Source organism: Mirounga angustirostris, unplaced genomic scaffold, assembly GCF_029215605.1.
Source record: "Mirounga angustirostris isolate CCGP_5_RB_7025 unplaced genomic scaffold, mMirAng1.0.hap1 SCAF_1, whole genome shotgun sequence".
Lineage (NCBI taxonomy): Eukaryota > Metazoa > Chordata > Mammalia > Carnivora > Phocidae > Mirounga > Mirounga angustirostris.
In genome coordinates this window covers 39,041,129-39,059,326 of record NW_026991709.1, presented here as the reverse complement: position 1 = coordinate 39,059,326, position 18,198 = coordinate 39,041,129, and the positions used below count along the sequence as shown (strand labels likewise).

The 18,198-nt window shown below is 39.9% G+C and overlaps 1 protein-coding gene across 4 annotated transcripts in view; it reads left to right on the top strand.

The window, feature by feature from the left end:
* Positions 1-18,198, top strand: part of VGLL3 (vestigial like family member 3) — a 49,184-nt gene that overhangs the window by 18,390 nt on the left and 12,596 nt on the right. For all 4 annotated transcript variants that reach the window (XM_045902683.3, XM_045902682.3, XM_045902686.3 and 1 more), the window contains exon 3: positions 4,368-4,895. In XM_045902683.3, coding sequence (XP_045758639.1) covers positions 4,368-4,895 — 528 coding nt within the window. The remainder of the gene's footprint in view (positions 1-4,367; positions 4,896-18,198) is intronic.

The window sequence follows — 18,198 nt, the reverse complement described above, 5'->3', positions numbered from 1 at the left end:
ATTGTGAGCAACTCTAGAACGAAGTAACTAGAGGACAAACTCTGGATAGGATGGTAATGCCTAATTCCTGACTGCCAGAAAACTGGAAACGTAGCCTTTCACCTCTGACCCAACAAGTCGTTTTCATGGGAAACAGAATAAGAGGATGGGAATTAAATTACAGTAAAGACCCTTTGGGTTAAGAGTTGAGTCACATTTTTTTTTTTTCACTTAAGTTAATAAAAAGGCAAATGTTATCTTTTAATGTTGATGTTTTGTATCATTATTCTAAGAATATGTTTCCTGGAGATTTTAAAGATGACTTAAGATAGAGCTTTTACAACATTCTATTGCACCATTTTCCTTTTAATATAGCTTTTATTTTTTTTCAAAATTAATTAGCAAAATGTTTAATTTTTGAAATTAAATGTTAAATTTTCTCTGGCTTGAATTGTTTACCCTTAGAGGTTTTCTTTTCTTTTTTTTTTTTTTTTCAGAAATATTTAGAGCTAATACAAAAAGTATCCCATCTATTATGAAATTGAAAGACTAACTTGATGTTCCATGTTAAACTCTTCTGTGCCTTTAAAGTATATTTCTGTATAATTCACACAGCGAGATTACTGAGTATGCCTTGGGTGGATTGTATTAGGCAACATAACAATTTTGTCATTTTTGTTTTTTAGAAATAAGGATGTGTGTGTGTGTGTGTGTGTAATATTTTTTAATTCCCAAATGTAAATTGAACCAAAGTGTATTTAGACTTTTTGTATGTGTCATAGGGTCAGTGTTGACTGACATCATCTGAATATTGAGTATCACTGAGTCCAAAGTCACCATGGAGTATTAACATCTGACAGTTCTGAATTGCCTCCACTAACCAGAAAAGTAATATTGCATGGAAATAGCTTGCGCACAAGTTTTTCATATGCTTTTTCATCAAACAAATGTGGCTATGATTAAGTACTCGTAAGCAAAGAGTCATGTAATGAAAAAAATTTACATACATATGAAATAAGCACGCTGATTCCCAGGCATGAAACAAAGTATATCATCTGTTTCTTTGTACTAAGATTTTTTTTTTAACAACCAAGATACCAAATAGTGGTTTTAAAGTGTAGACGGTCCATAAACATATTTTCTCTTCAACATTGTTTCATTTACTTGTAAAATGCAACATTGTCTTTGAAAAGGGCTGCATAGATCTCTGCAGACTTTATATTAATCTCAGGAGACATAGGGACTGGGAAAATATTAAGTTGCTTCTAATTTTATTTTTCCCTGGGGCATTTTAAAGCTTTGTTCGGCCTTTATGGAGCACGTTTTTAAAAATAAATTTCCACTTTCATTGACAGTGTGTTCACTAATTACAATACAATAATTCATAAATAGGGTAATATTTTGGGTAAGGAATTTGTTCATTATTCACATTTGTGCATGCATATCCAAATGCCTAAGCATCTATAAAATAAAATTGGGTCCAAGTATGTATAAATGAAAGGAAGTAAAAAGAAAGCATCCAGGAAAATGGTATAGACTCTGTAGTTTTGACATTTTAATGGGGGATTTTATTAAGGGGAGCTTCGTATCTCTGGCTCACACCTGTGGGTTGGGCTTAGCAGTTTTTATAACAGGATTCTGGCCGCATCAGGAGATGAAAGTTACGAGCAGAATGAAGGGTTTGGTACCAAAGATTGAATCTGTGGCAGCAAAGTGGCAGATTCAGGGTGGCAAAGCTGCACTCTGTGAGGAGCCCCTGTAAACTTTTTGCATGGGTTTTAACACTGACAGCTATCATTGCGGGTGTGACAGAATATTCTACAAATGGCCACATTTAAAGCAAATTGAATTTTCTTCTCATGGCTTACACAACTTTCTTTACAGGTCATTAGCAGCCACTTTTCATATGTCAAGGGAGACAGTTCTGAAATAAAACAGACTGGCCGCAATGCCAGTAAGTTTGACTTCAAGTGTTATTTTCTGATAGATGTGATGGTGACAAAGCAAAGTCATTCAATTAAGTTTGCCCGGACTGTTTGAAGACTTGAAGAACAATGTGCGCTTCCATCCTTTGCCTCTTGGAGAATATCATTATTTTTTTTTTTTATTTCCCCAAGGGGTTTGAGAACCTTGGATATTCTGTGGGGGACAGACTTGAACGTGAGACACCAAATGGCTGTCTGTCCGCAGAATGATTGGGGTGAATGATGGTAGCCTTGGTGTAGGGCTGACAGGGAGGAGGGGGAGGGCCTGCAGTGCTGGTGGAACAGTCGTCTGGGAAGCTGGAGAAAGGAAACATTTGAACACCATGGTGGTATCCTAATTATGTTAGTCAAATTACATATATGGTGGCTGGTTCAAGTTACAGAAGCTTTCCTCTGTGGTAAGGAAACTATGTCCCAGAAATTTATGAAGTGAGAACATGGAGCTGTCAGACTTCTCAATATTTTTATTTCAGAGTGCTTCTTGGGATATTCTTCACTCAATGAAAAGATCTAGCTAGGTTCTTTTGTGTGGAGCCCTGTATGAAAATAGTATCTTATTATCCACGCATGACTCATGGGCTAAGCAACCTTATCTTCATCTATAGATAGACATCATAGGCCACTTCACAGAATGATAGAAATATAGAGTCAGAAAATATTTGGAATTTTAATTCAGATACCTCATATGGAAGAAACTGAGCCATAGAGAGATCAACAGATCCGTTTGAGGTCATGAAATCAGATAAGGTAACTGGTAGGTGCTAGCTCTCTAGTTGAGCTCTCTAGACTCCCAGTCCCGAGCTTGCTCTTTTATATCCCACAGAACACAGCAGGCCATAGCTGCAGTTGTGGATCTTTCCAGTCACAGATCTGACCATATCATTCCCTAGATTAGAACTCTTCAAAGCTCACTGGCACCTCCTCAGGACAGTGCCCACATTCATTACATGCTTGGCAAGACCCATCTCGGTCTTCCTTGGACCCAGTCTGAGTTTTTAGTCTAATTTTTTGCCACCTTCTGCCCACACAATTCTTTTTTGTTCCTCATATGCTACTTTGTGTGTGTGTGTGTGTGTATAATTTTTGGCCTTTTTCACATACTTTTTTTATTTGCCTAAACCACTCTTCCCAACCTCTTCACAAGGCTAGCCCTACCCACTCTTGTAATTTATTTTTTCTTAGGCTGCTTCTGTGCCCTCTCTCTGTGCTTCCCCTTATGGGAGCCCCTACCAGGTCATGTTGCACATGTTTACTTATTTATCTGTCCCCTGCTGGATTGTGGTCCATTTGGTCATCCCTGACCTCCCTATGCTTGGCACATAGTAGATCATCTATAAATATGTTATGATGATTGCGTGGAGAAATTTAACTGAAGACAAGAGTTGGGGGGTGGTTTCCCTCTTTATTTATCTTTAGGTGTTATTTTTTTTATATTACCCTTCTGCCTAACCCGTCCTCACACCTATTACCCTTACTTGAATCTCCCCCACTCATGATCTCCACAGAATCCCTATCGAGTTCTAGATGTTCTTGTCATGGTTGCAATTGTGCCCACTTGTGGCACAGATATGAAGAGTGCGAGCCGCTGAGGCAGGCTACCTGCTTTCAAAGCCCCATCTCCCACTTGCCAGCTGTGAAATCTTGGGCTTTTTCCCTGCCTCAATTTCCATATCTCTAGAATGGGGGTAATAACAATAACTACCTCATAGAGTTGGCCTGAGGATCCAATAAGATCATCCATGAAAAGTCCCTGGACTAAGATTGGGCATTTGATCACTGTTACTGAATATCAACACTATTATTCTCACTCCAGAGCCTCCCAGGCCTCTACAGAAAAAAAAAAAAAAAAAAAAAAAAAAAAAAAAGCTTGAGCCACACTCTTCTTAATGGGAAATGAGTGTTGGTGAGCATAATTCACTGTGGTCATATTTCCATTTATTACTTTCAGCATTAAAATGTTGTTTGAATGAAAATTGCATTTGCATTTATAAGAAGTTTGATAAACATCAGCATTTCCAACCTACCTGACTCACATCTAGGGCATAAGCTTTCTTTACCTGTGATATATGTACCTGTGACCTCTGCTCAGACCTGATGGCAGCAAGCCACCCAGCAGGAAATGAAGCTTTTCAATCTCAGACTTGGCAAACCTCAGCCTAGGCTGTGACTGCACGAGCTAAGCGAAAGAGGGGTCAAGGGTGGGCAGGGGGGGCACTCATTCAGCACCTTGAACTGTGTGCATTGCCTTGGTATGGGATCTCAGAGACTTACCTGGTATCCATTTACCTCTGTGTGGGGAGAAAAGAGCGCATACTAATTAGCCTGCTTGTAAAATACGGGACAAGTAGAGGCAAGTCTATCCTAGAACTGAATCTTACGTAAATAATTTTTCTGTCTTCTCAGACAGCTCAGCTCTCTCAAGCCAGCGGAGTAGTTTCCCGACTTCCTTTTGGACCAGCTCTTACCAGCCCCCACCTGCACCCTGCCTGGGGGGTGTTCATCCCGACTTCCAGGTCACTGCACCCCCCGGCACCTTTCCCACAGCTGACCCCAGCCCCTGGCCGGGACCTGCGCTGCATCAGACTGGCCCGGCCCCTCCCCCCCCCGCGTCCGAGTCCTGGCACTACCCTTTGGCATCTCAGGTGAGCCCATCCTACAGCCACGTGCATGACGTGTACATGCGGCACCACCACCCCCATGCCCACGTGCACCACCGCCATCACCACCACCACCACCACCCTCCTGCTGGCTCCGCCCTGGATCCATCGTACGGGCCCCTGCTGATGCCGTCAGCGCGCGCGGCCAGGATACCTGCGCCCCCGTGTGACGTCACAAAGACAGACCCGACTACAGTCACCACTGCTACCTCAGCGTGGGCCGGAGCCTTTCATGGAACCGTGGACTTAGTGCCAAGTGTGGGGTTTGAAACAGGTGAGCTGGGAAGTTTCCTCCTTCCACAGTAAAGACATACATACAAAGGCGCGGAGGATGTTTTTAAATACTTCGAGATATCTGTTCTCTTCTGTGTAAAACTAAGCGTTGACCATCCGTTTATAGAACTAAGCACTTCGCAATACTTCCGGCGCTCGTGCAGAAAGTGGGTGACTAGCTTGAGGGAGGTGTCAGAACTTTCCTCCCATTTCTGGAACTAGTAGGCTCTCCCTTTGAATGGGGATCTCGACTACCTCATGTTTACAAAGACTGGAACCCATTCTTTAAGTCTCCCCTGGCCCTGGGCTCTATACCACGTATAACGCCGAATAGAATTCAGAAGTAGTGTGCTTCGGTAATTTTACCTTCTCTCCTCTTGTCAGGTCTTACTTAGGATTTATAAAACTACTTTCGGGGCGCCCGGGTGGCTCAGTCGGTTAAGCGACTGCCTTCGGCTCAGGTCATGATCCTGGAGTCCCGGGATCGAGTCCCGCATCGGGCTCCCTGGTCGGCGGGGGGTCTGCTTCTCCCTCTGACCCTCCTCCCTCTTATGTGCTCTCTCTCTCTCTCTCATTCTCTCTCTCAAATAAATAAATAAAATCTTTAAAAAAAAAAAGAGCTAAAATTAACACTAACAACCTTAAATGTTGGTGAGCATGTAGAGCAACTAATTCTTATATACTGATGATAGAAGTATAGAATGGTTCAATCACATGGAAAAAAAAAAAGATTTTAGGGGCGCCCGGGTGGCTCAGCTGGTTAAGCGACTGCCTTCGGGTCAGGTCATGATCCTGGAGTCCCGGGACGAGTCCCGCATCGGGCTCCCTGCTCGGCGGGGAGCCTGCTTCTGCCTCTGACCCTCCCCCCTCTCATGTGCTCTCTCTCTCTCTCTCATTCTGTCTCAAATAAATAAATTAAAAAAATCTTAAAAAAAAAAAAAAACTACTTTCTGCAATATAACCCGTGGAATATAATCATGGTCTTTTGAAAAGAATTAGGGAACATATTGTAAAGGAATAGATTTCCCTTGTCTTCCCTCCCTTCCCCTTCCCTTCCTTTACCTTCTCCCCCTCCCTCTCTTTCTCTCTCTCTCTCTGTTTTAAACAGCACGAGACTTAAAAGACTACCATAAAGTTTGTATTCAACAGATTTCGATAAAATTGGTAGGGTAAATGTTTCTTCACCGAGCATTCAGCTCCTCTCTGGAATTCACTAGTTCTGAAGGTCATGGTGTTAAATGTTTGATCTTGGTGTTTAGATCAGACTACTCATATTAATAGTACTAATGGTCTGAGTTCACAAAAATCAGAGGCATCAGAGTCTCAAATACAAATCAAGTCATTGATTACATCCCCAGAGTTTACATGCCAAAGTCACCCACCTCCACCTCCAACCCCAGGTTCTTTTCCTGGAATACTTGGTGACATATTAGGATTTTCTTCCCAGAAGTTTAAAGAAGCTCATTCTTTTCTTGGTTTTCTAGTTTTCCTGAGTTTTATTCTTAGTGTGCAAGGTCTTTCACCCGAATGCTGGTTCACAGCAGGCGACTCCCCAGAGTAATCATTAGTTGCATTCACCCTGACATAAGTGAACATTCTTACTTTGGTTAATTGGTTCTCCGCTGAGCTTGCCAGTGTTGCTTGTTGTTTAAACTCACCCGTTTCAGCATCTTATGAAGTCCCTGGCTTTAAGCTGCTTTTCTAAACAAACTATCGGGGTACTTGATTCTCTCTCTCTACGAGAAGAGAACATGATGGGGCTAATCACCACACACTTCCTTTCTTTGCCGCGTACTACGCAGGATGAAGGCAGTTCTTACGTGGTTTGATGCCTGGGGCCGGATGGGATTAGAGTCCCAGTTTGGTACCTGCCATCACAGGTGGCCAGCCTCTGGAAGCTCTTCCCTATCTCACTTCTGGGGTACCTGTGTGGCCAGAGCTAACAGCGCTCTTAGCAGGTTTAGGAAATATTCTCTCTTTTCTTAGTCAGTCCGGGCTGCTCTAACAGAATACCATACCCTGGGTGGCTTAAATGACACACATTTAGTTCTCACAGTGCTGGAGGCTGGAAAGTCCGAGAGCAAGGTGCCGACACATTCAGGGTCTGGTGAGGGCCAACTTGCTGCTTCATGGACACTGTCTTCTCAGTGTGTCCTCAGCTGGTGGAAGAGACAAGGGAATTCTCTGGGCTCTCTTTTATAGGGGCACTAATCCCACTAAAGAAGGCTCTGCTTTCATGACCTAATCCTTCCCTAAGCACGTCCTGCCTCCTCATCCCATCACTTTGGGGGTTAGCATTTAACATATGAACTTTGGGAGGGTCACAGACATTCAGTCTATATACTGTGCTTTCCATAACGTAAAGGGGAAAAGGGACATGACTGCCTGTTGCTCTCTGTTTCTGCTTCTCTGTCATCTGCTACCTATTTTTGCACTCCTTCTTATTTTTGGTGGGAGCTTTATTCAGCTACTCATAGTTCGGAATTTTGACTTGAAATAATCTCTTCAGGATGAAAAGGCATCCTGCTTTTTGGAAGTGGAGGAGAGAGGATTTTTGTTCTTTTTGGAAAACCTGCAGTGGACCCATGTGGGTCTAATATAAGTAGTTCTTAATACTCACTGAGCTGTGAATTAGCATTTATTGAGTACCTACATATCAGGTATCGCCAGAGGCACTTTGTGTGTATTATCGCTTTTGATTCTTAAACTTAATCTGCGTTGGATGTACCTAGATTCATTAACAAGAAGGAAACAAAGCTCAGTTTTCCTATTTGAAAACTACTTCTTAAATCTAAAATGCCCAAGTTGGATTTGAACTAAAACCTACCCCAAATCTCAGAAGTTGCTGGGGTACCATCTCCCTGTAAATATAGGTAAATTTGACTATTAAGCCTATTAAATTAGACTGTTCATAATAAGGAATGAAGGTTTACCTATTGGAAATACATAGTGCTAACCTAAAACATTCATCTCTAACTCTTCCCAGAGAAAGAGAGATGTGATATTTGATAGGACTTCTGAGTTTAAGAGAAGAAAAGGAATACATATGGCTCAGCCCCTCCCCCAGTCTCTCTTTTGGGCCAGCACCCATGCAGAGAGGCGCACTTTGTCAGTGTGGTTTAGGATGATGATAGATTCACCTCTGTCCCATAGTTGTTTTTTTTTTTTTTAAGATTTTATTTATTTATTTGAGAGAGAGAGAATGAGAGAGAGCACATGAGAGGGGGGAGGGTCAGAGGCAGAAGCAGGCTCCCTGCCGAGCAGGGAGTCCGATGCGGGACTCGATCCCGGGACTCCAGGATCATGACCTGAGCCGAAGGCAGTCGCTTAACCAACTGAGCCAACCAGGTGCCCTGTCCTGTAGTTTTGATCCAACTGAGAAAACAAAGACTCAAGGAATAAAGCAGATAAAGGTCACATCATTGGCATAATCATTGATCAGGCTGAACTGGAGATCCTTGATTCGGTTTACTCCCGCAGTTGGACTTCTAGTATCTTCCCCTAAGGTTAGATTCCAGGAGATTCAACCCTAGAAGAAATTTAGACTTCAGAGAAGATTTCCTTAGACCTCTTCCTTGTCACATAGTTTAAAGCCTCATTACTGTGAAAAGAGATTGATGGTTGCCCAGATTTGCCTTGAAAAACACAGTCTGAGGCATGAACCTGATGTGCCTACCCTGCAAAGGACAGAAGCAGGAGGAGCGTGCGCCTCTCTGCATGGGTGCTGGCCCAAAAGAGAGACTGGGGGAGGGGCTGAGCCATATGTATTCCTTTTCTTCTCTTGAACTCAGAAGTCCTATCAAATATCACATCTCTCTTTCTCTGGGAAGAGTTAGAGAGGAGTGTTTTAGGTCAGTTTCCCCCCGGGAAACAGACTCTAAGATGCAGATTTGATTGTAGACAATTTATGGGGTAGAGTTTTCAGGGAAACATCTTTGTGCAATGAGAGAATTAGGCAAGAGAAGTCTCACTATGATTATGTTCAACTGAGCCTTAGTGGATTCTGTAAGGAGCTCTGGAGTTGGGGTGGTACTTTTTAATTGTCCTACTTTAAGTCAAGGTGGATGGGCTTTTATACATCTGCATTGATCAGTAACTAGATGTGTTTCTCTGGAAAGGGGACTTGACGTCAGGCAAAGTGACTTTATTCTGCTGAGGCAATTCCCAAATCTCAACACGTAATGGGGAGGGATCTGATGGCCCACCGCAGTATCCACTGTAGGGGAACTAAAGAATAGTAGCTACCCTTCCACTTTTCTAACCACTTTAAAAGAACAAAAGTTTCTGTGTCATATGCCCAAGCCAAGAAGGTAGGATAGTTGAAAAGAATGCGAGGTGGGTTCCTCTCCATCCAGGCGTAGTCAACAGGCTACGCAAAGTTGACTGGACCAGGTAGTCCCAAAACAGTGGCTTAGTTCAGGACTCAGCATCAACACTGGTGGCTACTGAGCAGTGGAGGGAAGAGCTTGTATTCAGGTGATACAGGTCTGAAACTGCTCGATGTGCAGATACCAAGGCTACCAAAATGTAGGTCATTTTCACATTCCATTAGGAGGCAAATAAATTAATCCAACCATGTTGAGAGCGTTTTGGTAAAGAATATGACATTTTCATCAGTAGGGGAAAGGTTTAATAATTTTAGGTGCATTTTTATTTTGCAGCCATGTAAAGAAATTAAGGAAATCTGGAAGGTTCAAAACAATATAATGCTTAGTGACAAAGAAAGTTTTAGAGTATCATGTATGGTATAATCCAAGAGTCAGCAAAAGTTTTCTATAAAGGGCCTGATAGAAATATTCAGTGCTTTGCAGGGTCACTATCTCTGTTGCCACTATTCAACTCTGCTTTTATAGAGTAGTGTTTATAGCCACAGACAAAACTTAGATAAATGAAGATGTCTGTGTCCCAATAAAACTTCACTGATGGACACTGAGATTTGAATTTTATTTGTCATGAAATGCTACTCTTCTTTTTGTATTCCTTTCTTTCTCAGTCATGTAAAAATATAAATCCCATCCTTCTACTCTTAGCTCATGGGCTATATATAAACAAAAGTGAACGTGATTTGGCCTGTGGGCTAGAGTTTGCTGGCCTCAAGTATCGTTCCATATGTATCACTCTTATCTGTCTACACCCACACATATGCATGTGTGTGCCTGCGCTCCCGCAATAAAAATTATCTGGAAGCGTATATCACAACTTTTAATGGTCATTGCTCCTGGCAATTAGTGTGTGGCCTGAGCTCTGAAGCCAGACTGCCTGGTTTTATAACCCCCGCTCTATCACTTAGTAGCTGCAGGACTTTGTGCAAATTACTTAACCCCCTTGGTGCCTCAAATTCCTTATCTTTAAAAGATGCTTCATTGGGTTGTATTAAGGATTAAATGAATTAATGAAGTAAAACATTTACCAATGTGCTCTGCAGATAATAGGTACTCTATAAATTTTAGCTTTCAAGGGAAGGTGATCAGACCCCTACTTTTTGTAGCTTTAAAAATATATTATTGATGGGGTACCTGGCTGGCTCAGTAGGTAGAGCCTGTGACTGTTGATCTTGGGATTGTGAGTTTGAGCCCCATGTTGGGTGTAGAGATTACTTAAATTAAATCTTTAAAAAATATATTATTGAGGGGTACCAGGGTGGCTCAGTCAGTTAAGCCTCTGACTTTTGATTTTGGCTTGGGTCATAATCTCAGGGTTGTGGGATCGAGCCCCGCATCGGGCTCTGCTCTGGGCATGGAGTCTGCTTGGGATTCTTTCCCTCTGCCCCTGCCCACCGTGCTCTTTCTCTCTCTCAAATAAATAAGTAAATCTTTATATATATATATATATATATATATATATATGTATACACACACACACATATATATACATATATATGTATGAGCTATGTTTTACATATCATATGCTTTACCATTTTAAAGTGTACCATTCAGTGGTTTTAGTACATTCGTGATGTTGTGCAACCGTCCTCACTAATTCCAGAACATTCCCATCACCTCAACAAGAAATCCTTATATCTTAGAAATATAAAATATATCCCCAACATATATTCCTTCTTCCTGTGCCCTGGCAACCATTAATCTACTTTCTGTCTCCATGGGTTTTTCTACTTTGGACATTTCATATGAATGTAGTCATACAGTATGTGGCCTTTTATATCTTCTTTCTTTCACTTAGCCTGTGTTTTCTAGATTCATCCATGTAGCATGTATCAGAACTTCATTCCTTTTTAGGAGTAGATACTATTCTATTGTATGGACATAGCACATTTTGTGTATCCATTCATTCATCGATTTGTTCCTACTTTTTGGCTAATACTAATGATGCTGTTATGAACACTCATGTACTGGTATTTCTGTGAATTGCTGCTCTCAGTTCTTTTGGGAATGTACCTAGGGGTGAAATTATGGGGTTGAGCGAGAACTTTACTTTTTATTTTATATACTTCTATATTTCCTGATTTTATCTTATTATTAGATATGCACATATAAGTAAGATCTATCTCTATTACGCTCAGATATTTTACAATGACATTAAGTAAATTCTGTTCTAGTATTCACCTTTCAGTGGCCATAACCATGCAATTCATTTCACTGAAATGCTGTCATTCTTATTTCCTGTTATTGCCAATAATTTACTTAATGTAAAATATACAATGTAATTCATCCCAACCAGTTTGAATTAATTTTGCAAGTAAAGATTTGTTCACGAGGCCTTTTTACTGAAATACAAAGTTGATTTTATTTATAAGTTTCACTTCATCCACTATATTTAAATTTACCAAAAGGAAAAAGGGTCATGCTTTGTGGTATGATTTCTTCTCTATAAACACAAGCTGCTCATGGCTTGAGATTGTTTTCATCAACCGAGCCACAGGTTTATTTTTCTTAGGATTTCTCATGTTATTTTAGCTACAATTTTGTTACAAATTTATTTATCTATTTTTTTACTTTGAAGAATGCTATAATCACTCAATATAAAATATACATAAATGGTTTCTTTTTGCTAAAATACATTAAGTAGCCTAACATTAGAAAACAAAACAAAACAACATGCCCTACTATAACAAGGTTTGGGAAATCTGGATCTAAAAGGGAATTAATATATGTTGATGTATCTTCTGGCTTCTTAAAAAATTTGTCCTATAAGCATTAGCCATACATTTGCATAAGTAGTAGATTTGATAAGGAAATTATTATATGATTCTGCCCCAAACTATGATTATAGGTAGATATTAAACAGTATCTGGTTTATCTCTGAGTAATGAGCATATCTTCAGTTATTGAGTGAAATCAAGAATATGTGTTACAGGATGGGACATTGACCCTTGTTGGGCAGAAAACCAAAACTACAATAGGCACTAGATCTTGAAATAACTTGCTGGATACAGGCTGTGAAATTTTCCATAGGTACAAGAAACTATGTTTCTAGTATTCCCTCAGATGTTAAGGCATAAACGGAATTATTTCTGAAGAGACTTTCATAATAATGGCCTTCATTAACCTGTGAATAGAATTACTCTGTTAAGAAGCCTGGACAACATTCTTTGAGAACTTAAATTTTGATAATGGATACGGAGCACTGGGCACCAATGGGGAAGTTAGGAGTAATCAAATGTCCTTTTTATCTATTTTTTTTTCTCTCCACAAACACTTGCTGTCTGATAATATGAAAGAATCAACCTACATGTTTTTTTGAAATTTTTTATGGTATAAGGCCTATAAACTACATTTTACAAAATGCATTTAATTTGAATCCTCTAACCTGAATATTTTGTGAAAGGGACCTCATTCACAAAAGGCAAAAATTGTATTTTAAAGCCATGTAAGGTATTATTGCTCAAAATTGTTATATAGTGTTCCCTTTGAAATAGGCTAATCAAATGACTTCAGCTGTTAAGAACATGGTGGTCAGTCTTGTTCAATACTATGTGGATGCTTTATGCTGCAATCCATGAGGAGAAACATCTGTATCTTTATTTTATCAAATGCAGGAAATAGAAAGCAGGATGGAAAGTAGCTAGTGAACTAGAGCAGCAAATAGAGAGGCAGTTTCTCTCCATGAAAGAGAGATGGACATCAAGTTACCACTTGCTTTTCCATTCAACCTGTAACTTTGCCATCTCTCTAGATCACATCTCAAGACCTGCGCTTTCTTGTACGTGGTCTGGAGCTGACAAGCTGACAAGGCAACAAAGATTGTGATTGCATGAAAGTTCTCAAAAATAACCATGCTAAACTATTTTAACATCCCCTTGTAAAATGTTACTAATTTTCGAATTTCGCTGGGGATATCAAAGGGATACAAATCATGGAGCTTTATATCCATTGACCTCTTGGAAATCATTTCTCTCTCTAAACATATACATTTGCAAAAACAGACCATAGGAAACCAGTAGTTACCAACCCAGTGCACTTGGGTATTTGTTTGATATCATAATGCTCCAGTTCCGGGCTTTACAATGAGCGAGAAATGTGGTTAAGTTTAGACAGAAATCATCAGAAAGCTACAGTAATAATTGAGAGGATAGTATGATTTATATAAATTATTAAAGCACTAAGGTAGTTTTTATTCTACAGAAGAAAGGACATCAAAGTAACATATATGATTGGTGCTCAACTAAAAACAGTTTCTTTCCTTTTCTCTTCACACCTTCTCATGGAGCATATATAGTAGTTGTCTGAATTCTAGAGGCTGTGGGGTTAGGGACTTATTGAAGTCTTTCCTGACATTGTTAGTAATTTTTGTAAGTGATGAGGAAATTAGGAAATTTGCTGTAATCGTGTTTTAAAATAGTATGGGCACAGAAGCTTACTTCTAATCATTTCATTTCAGCAGGTAGACATTTTAAATGGCATATGATATGGAAGCCATCCCTGAGACTACGTGATTTTTCAGTGGTAATTATGCTATTCAATAAAAATTTACAGATTTCTGGATACTTACCTTGAGGACATCATCTAAATTAAGATAGTTAAGATGTCACAAAACAATAGTTGCAGATTAAAAAAAAATGTATATGTTAGGATGTTTTTTGAACTATACTTTCTCTAGACTTTTTTAGAGTTATGATTTGATAACAATAAAGACTAGTAATTAACAACTAATTGCTTAACACTTTCTGCAAACCTTTTTCTTTTTCTTTGGCATATGTCATAATCCTCTTTCCCACTGAGAGGAAAAAAAAAAAAAACCATCAAAGTTATGTTAAAATATTTACACACTCCTGAATGGTGTTAGTTGTATAGGACACATGTCCAGAATGACAATTTCGTGACCAGAAGGGTAATGGAAACCATCTTTGAAAGGCATGCAAATGCCAGGAGACCCCAGCCAGAGAGTGAGATCTGCATGAAAAGTAACTGGATGGTGAATCAGAGGGAGAAATGCATTCCAGAGCACTGCTGTCAGTTTCAAGTATCCATGGCTGGATTCTGTGGAGCCTTAATGAATTTCCCCTGCTCTCCCAGAGCCATGTAGATCTCGTCCATGCTGTCTTCCAGGCCTTACACCACTGAATGGTGCCATAATGTCACAATGCCCAAAGCATGGGGATTTTGTCTCATAGATCCTCCTCCTACTTTATGAAGCAAGTGCAGGAGCCTTCTGAGAAGGTTCCAAATGTTTCGGGATCATTTGCATAAGGATACAAATAATGAGGTGTGTGTGTGTGTGTGTGTGTGTAAAAGAGAAGGAGGCAAGAAGAGATGAGAGAGATTGATCTTATTAATAATTTACTAACCCCTCCCCCCCAGTCACTTAGGGGCTCATAAAAATGGTGGTCAGTCCAGAGAACTTTAATCTTTGCAGACAGGTAGAAATGTGTGTCTAGAGATATGTATGGGAAAAGCGGAGGACCAAAAAATAAATTCCAAGACCCACATCACCACTTAGCTGTATGATGTTGAGCAAGTCTCATAACCTGTGCATTCCTCCTCTTCGTTAGATGCAGAATGGAGATGATACTTCTTACTCTGTTGCAACTGGGAGATTCCCGTGAACTACTGCACATGGTTGTGTTTCCTAGATAGTGCACATGAGGGAGAACTAAAGCTCTCATTATTCTTATTAAATACATAGCATTTCAAGCAGAAAACGAAATTCGCACTGGAGATGTGAGACATCATGAATAATTGAGATGAAAGCCTTGAATGCCTCTGTTACTCCCTGACTCTACCTTAATTTGCTTCTGTTCTTGAAGAATACCTGTGAGATGGGGCGCCTGGGGGGCACATTCCATTGAGCATTGGACTCTTGGTTTTGGCTCAGGTCTGATCTTGGGGTCATGCGATCGAGCCTTGCATTGGGCTCCATGCTCAGTGTGGGGTCTGCTTGGGTTTCTGTCTCACTCTCCCTCTGCCCCTTCCCCCTGTTCTCTCTCTCTTTCTCTCTCTCTCTCTCTCTCTCTCTAAAATAAATAAATAAAGTCTTAAAAAAAAAAAAGAATAGTTTTGATATTGGCTAGAGCCAAATTTCCCAATACTGCTGTTTGCAGGTATAGGCCATATGGTGAAAACTGGGTGCTTTTGTATTGGTTGGGCAGACAGTGGGAGAGGTATAATAAAGAATCAAGAAGAAAAGGACTTGAAAGAATATCAGGATGCGCATCTTCAAGACATTTTTAAACAAGTTTTTTTGTTTTTTGTTTTCCTGTCTATAACACTGCCTTGTGGAATGAGAGGGTACTAAAAAATTGATCCTATCCCCTTGGATTTAAGTATTGTTGAGATATTTGTCCTCATCACTTATATAGATCAAAAGGAAATTTTATGTGCAGAATGAGGCAATTAGACTACAAATAATTAGACTCACCAAACTCCATTAATACATGCTAATCTTTAAAAGTTGTACTAAAAACTGATTGATTTTTCCACTGCAGTATTAACTTTGTAAACAAGTTTCTATTTATTGCTATATAAATTGGGTAGCATCTCTTGCTTTCTGAAATATTTTCCTAAGAACTGCAAGCAAAACTAGGCAATGCCATCATCTTTTGACTGTTTTCTTAATGGAGACCTCATCAACTAGTTACTCCTAAGAGTGGGTACTTTTTCAAACTACACCATGTCTTCCCGAGAGAAACGTATGTGTTCGTCTGAGGGGAGGTGTAGAGGTTGAAAACAAACAAACAAACAAACTCCCAGGATATTCTAGTGTGACTCTGAATGGAGAACCACTCAAAGCATTAAAAGTCCTGTTTCAGGGTCAGTGTGTTTTATATTCACAAATTATCTTTTCAAGTAACGCTTTGCTCATATCATATCACATATTGGGGTACATCTAAAAGAAACAGCTCAAATGAAGAAATCTGTTTCAGACTCTCATTCCCAGGCAGATTCCCATCAGTTTTCAAATAGGGTGCAAAGATTATATACAAAAATTCTATACGGCCTGCGGAATTTACAGATTCTTTTTATTCCCTTCCAGGCTGTCTAACTCTTCTCTTATTGTTCTGTTTATCAACAATATAAGATTTCACAAACAGTTGTCTGTGGCCAACATGTTGTGGATTCCTTGGCAAAAAGATGACCAAAAAAAGTCTTCTGAGGGACTGCTAGAGGCAAAATATGCCATTCTTTGTTTGCATACAGCCTGATATACTGTGTATTTACCTTCATAATTTTTGTCAACTATAAGCATGTGTTATAATGCTTATTTTCACGGTTGCTTTGCTTGAGCAGTATCAGGTGATGCTCGGCATCTTCAGAATCTTTGAAGCCTTATTTATGTTTGCTTGGATTGGACAATCTCTTCTGGAAAATGTCAGAACAAGCTTGTGTTTATATCACATATAGGTAAGATGAGAAATTACTGATGTCAATGTAGAATTGATTGATATGCAACATATCTCATTCTTACCAAATATTTTCCAGTATGTTTTACTCTGATGGAGAGATTGGTTCCTTAAATCAAATGGGTAGAAAAATACATTTGTATTTCTGCAGTTTTGAAGTAATTTTTAAAAAATTTGGAGTCTTTGAAAAACTCATCCTCCTAGGTACGGTGTTTCCTGTGTTGGTGTTGTGTCCCTAATTATGTTTTTATGGGTAAGCGATGAATCCAGATTAGCTCTTCCTCTGGTTGGATTATCTATTTTCTGGATCATAAAGCTGTCACTGCATAACCTAGAAACCTCTTTAAAGATGCATGTTTGGCTGCATTTGTTATCCAACAGATGTCTGGATAGTTAGAATCTCTTGAGAGTATTATAACTTGTGGTTTCAGTTACAATAAGTGATCCAAGCATTTTTTGGTCTTGCTCCTCTCTAGTTCTGGGAGAAAGTCTGTAGAAGAAATCACAGAGAGTATTCCATTTCACTCTTCCCCACTCCCCCTTTCCTTTATCCTTTGTCTCTTCAAAGTTTTGTTTTATTGTCTATATCTGCTTTTGGAATTGGTGAGCAGTGTCTATATTACATATCCTACCTCCTGGTCCCCAGTTTCTCTCACCTAAGGGGTGATCGAATTGATATTCATATTCTGAGCACAGCAAATTGCCACTATGATCCAAAGCTACCCAACTCTTGTTATTTATATTTTATATTTGTCTGCGAAGTCAATTGTAAAATGACTGGTTCAGATTTGTAACTCTGTATCCTGAGGGTTTGAGTACGTGCCAGTTTCCCTTGCTAGCTGGCCATCTTAACCTGCACACGTCTGAGGAAGTGGACGTCGCCAAAGGCAATGGGTGGCTATTGTACACATAGGAAGGTTTGTGGTTTTGGAGGGAGGAAGGCGGCGAGAGGGCAGGCAGGCTGCCAGGGGAGCTTGCTGTCTGGGGCTGGGAAAACAGGAGCAGCGGGAAACACCTGGCCACTGACCCGCTTGCCGCCCGCGATGGTTGCCTCAGGTTCGCAGGCGCTGTGCTCCTGACAAAAACGCAGTGAAGTACGGTCTACGAGGTTCCGTGGGTTTTCCATTTCTACTCGTCTTTTGAATCTGAACTTAAAGATATTTTGGCCTGTTTAGACAGTTTTCACCTCATTGTTTCGGACAGTACTACTACACGGAAATTTTTAAGTCACTTCTAAATGTGCCTCGAGAAGACATCTTTATACACAGAAAGACATCCCTCTGCTAATAAATTATTTCACTGCCATAGTTAAGTATCTCTTACCATTGTTTTAGTGTGCAAGGGTTGTAATGATAAGAAGGTAATTGTAATTCAAGTGTCATAATAAATTTAACCTTTGGCCTGGTTCAAGAGTACATTTTGTTTGTGATGACTTTAAAAAGAATTATTGTCCAGCATTGAAGTACTAAGTATGAAGATGCTTAATGCTCATCGAACTGACTGAAAT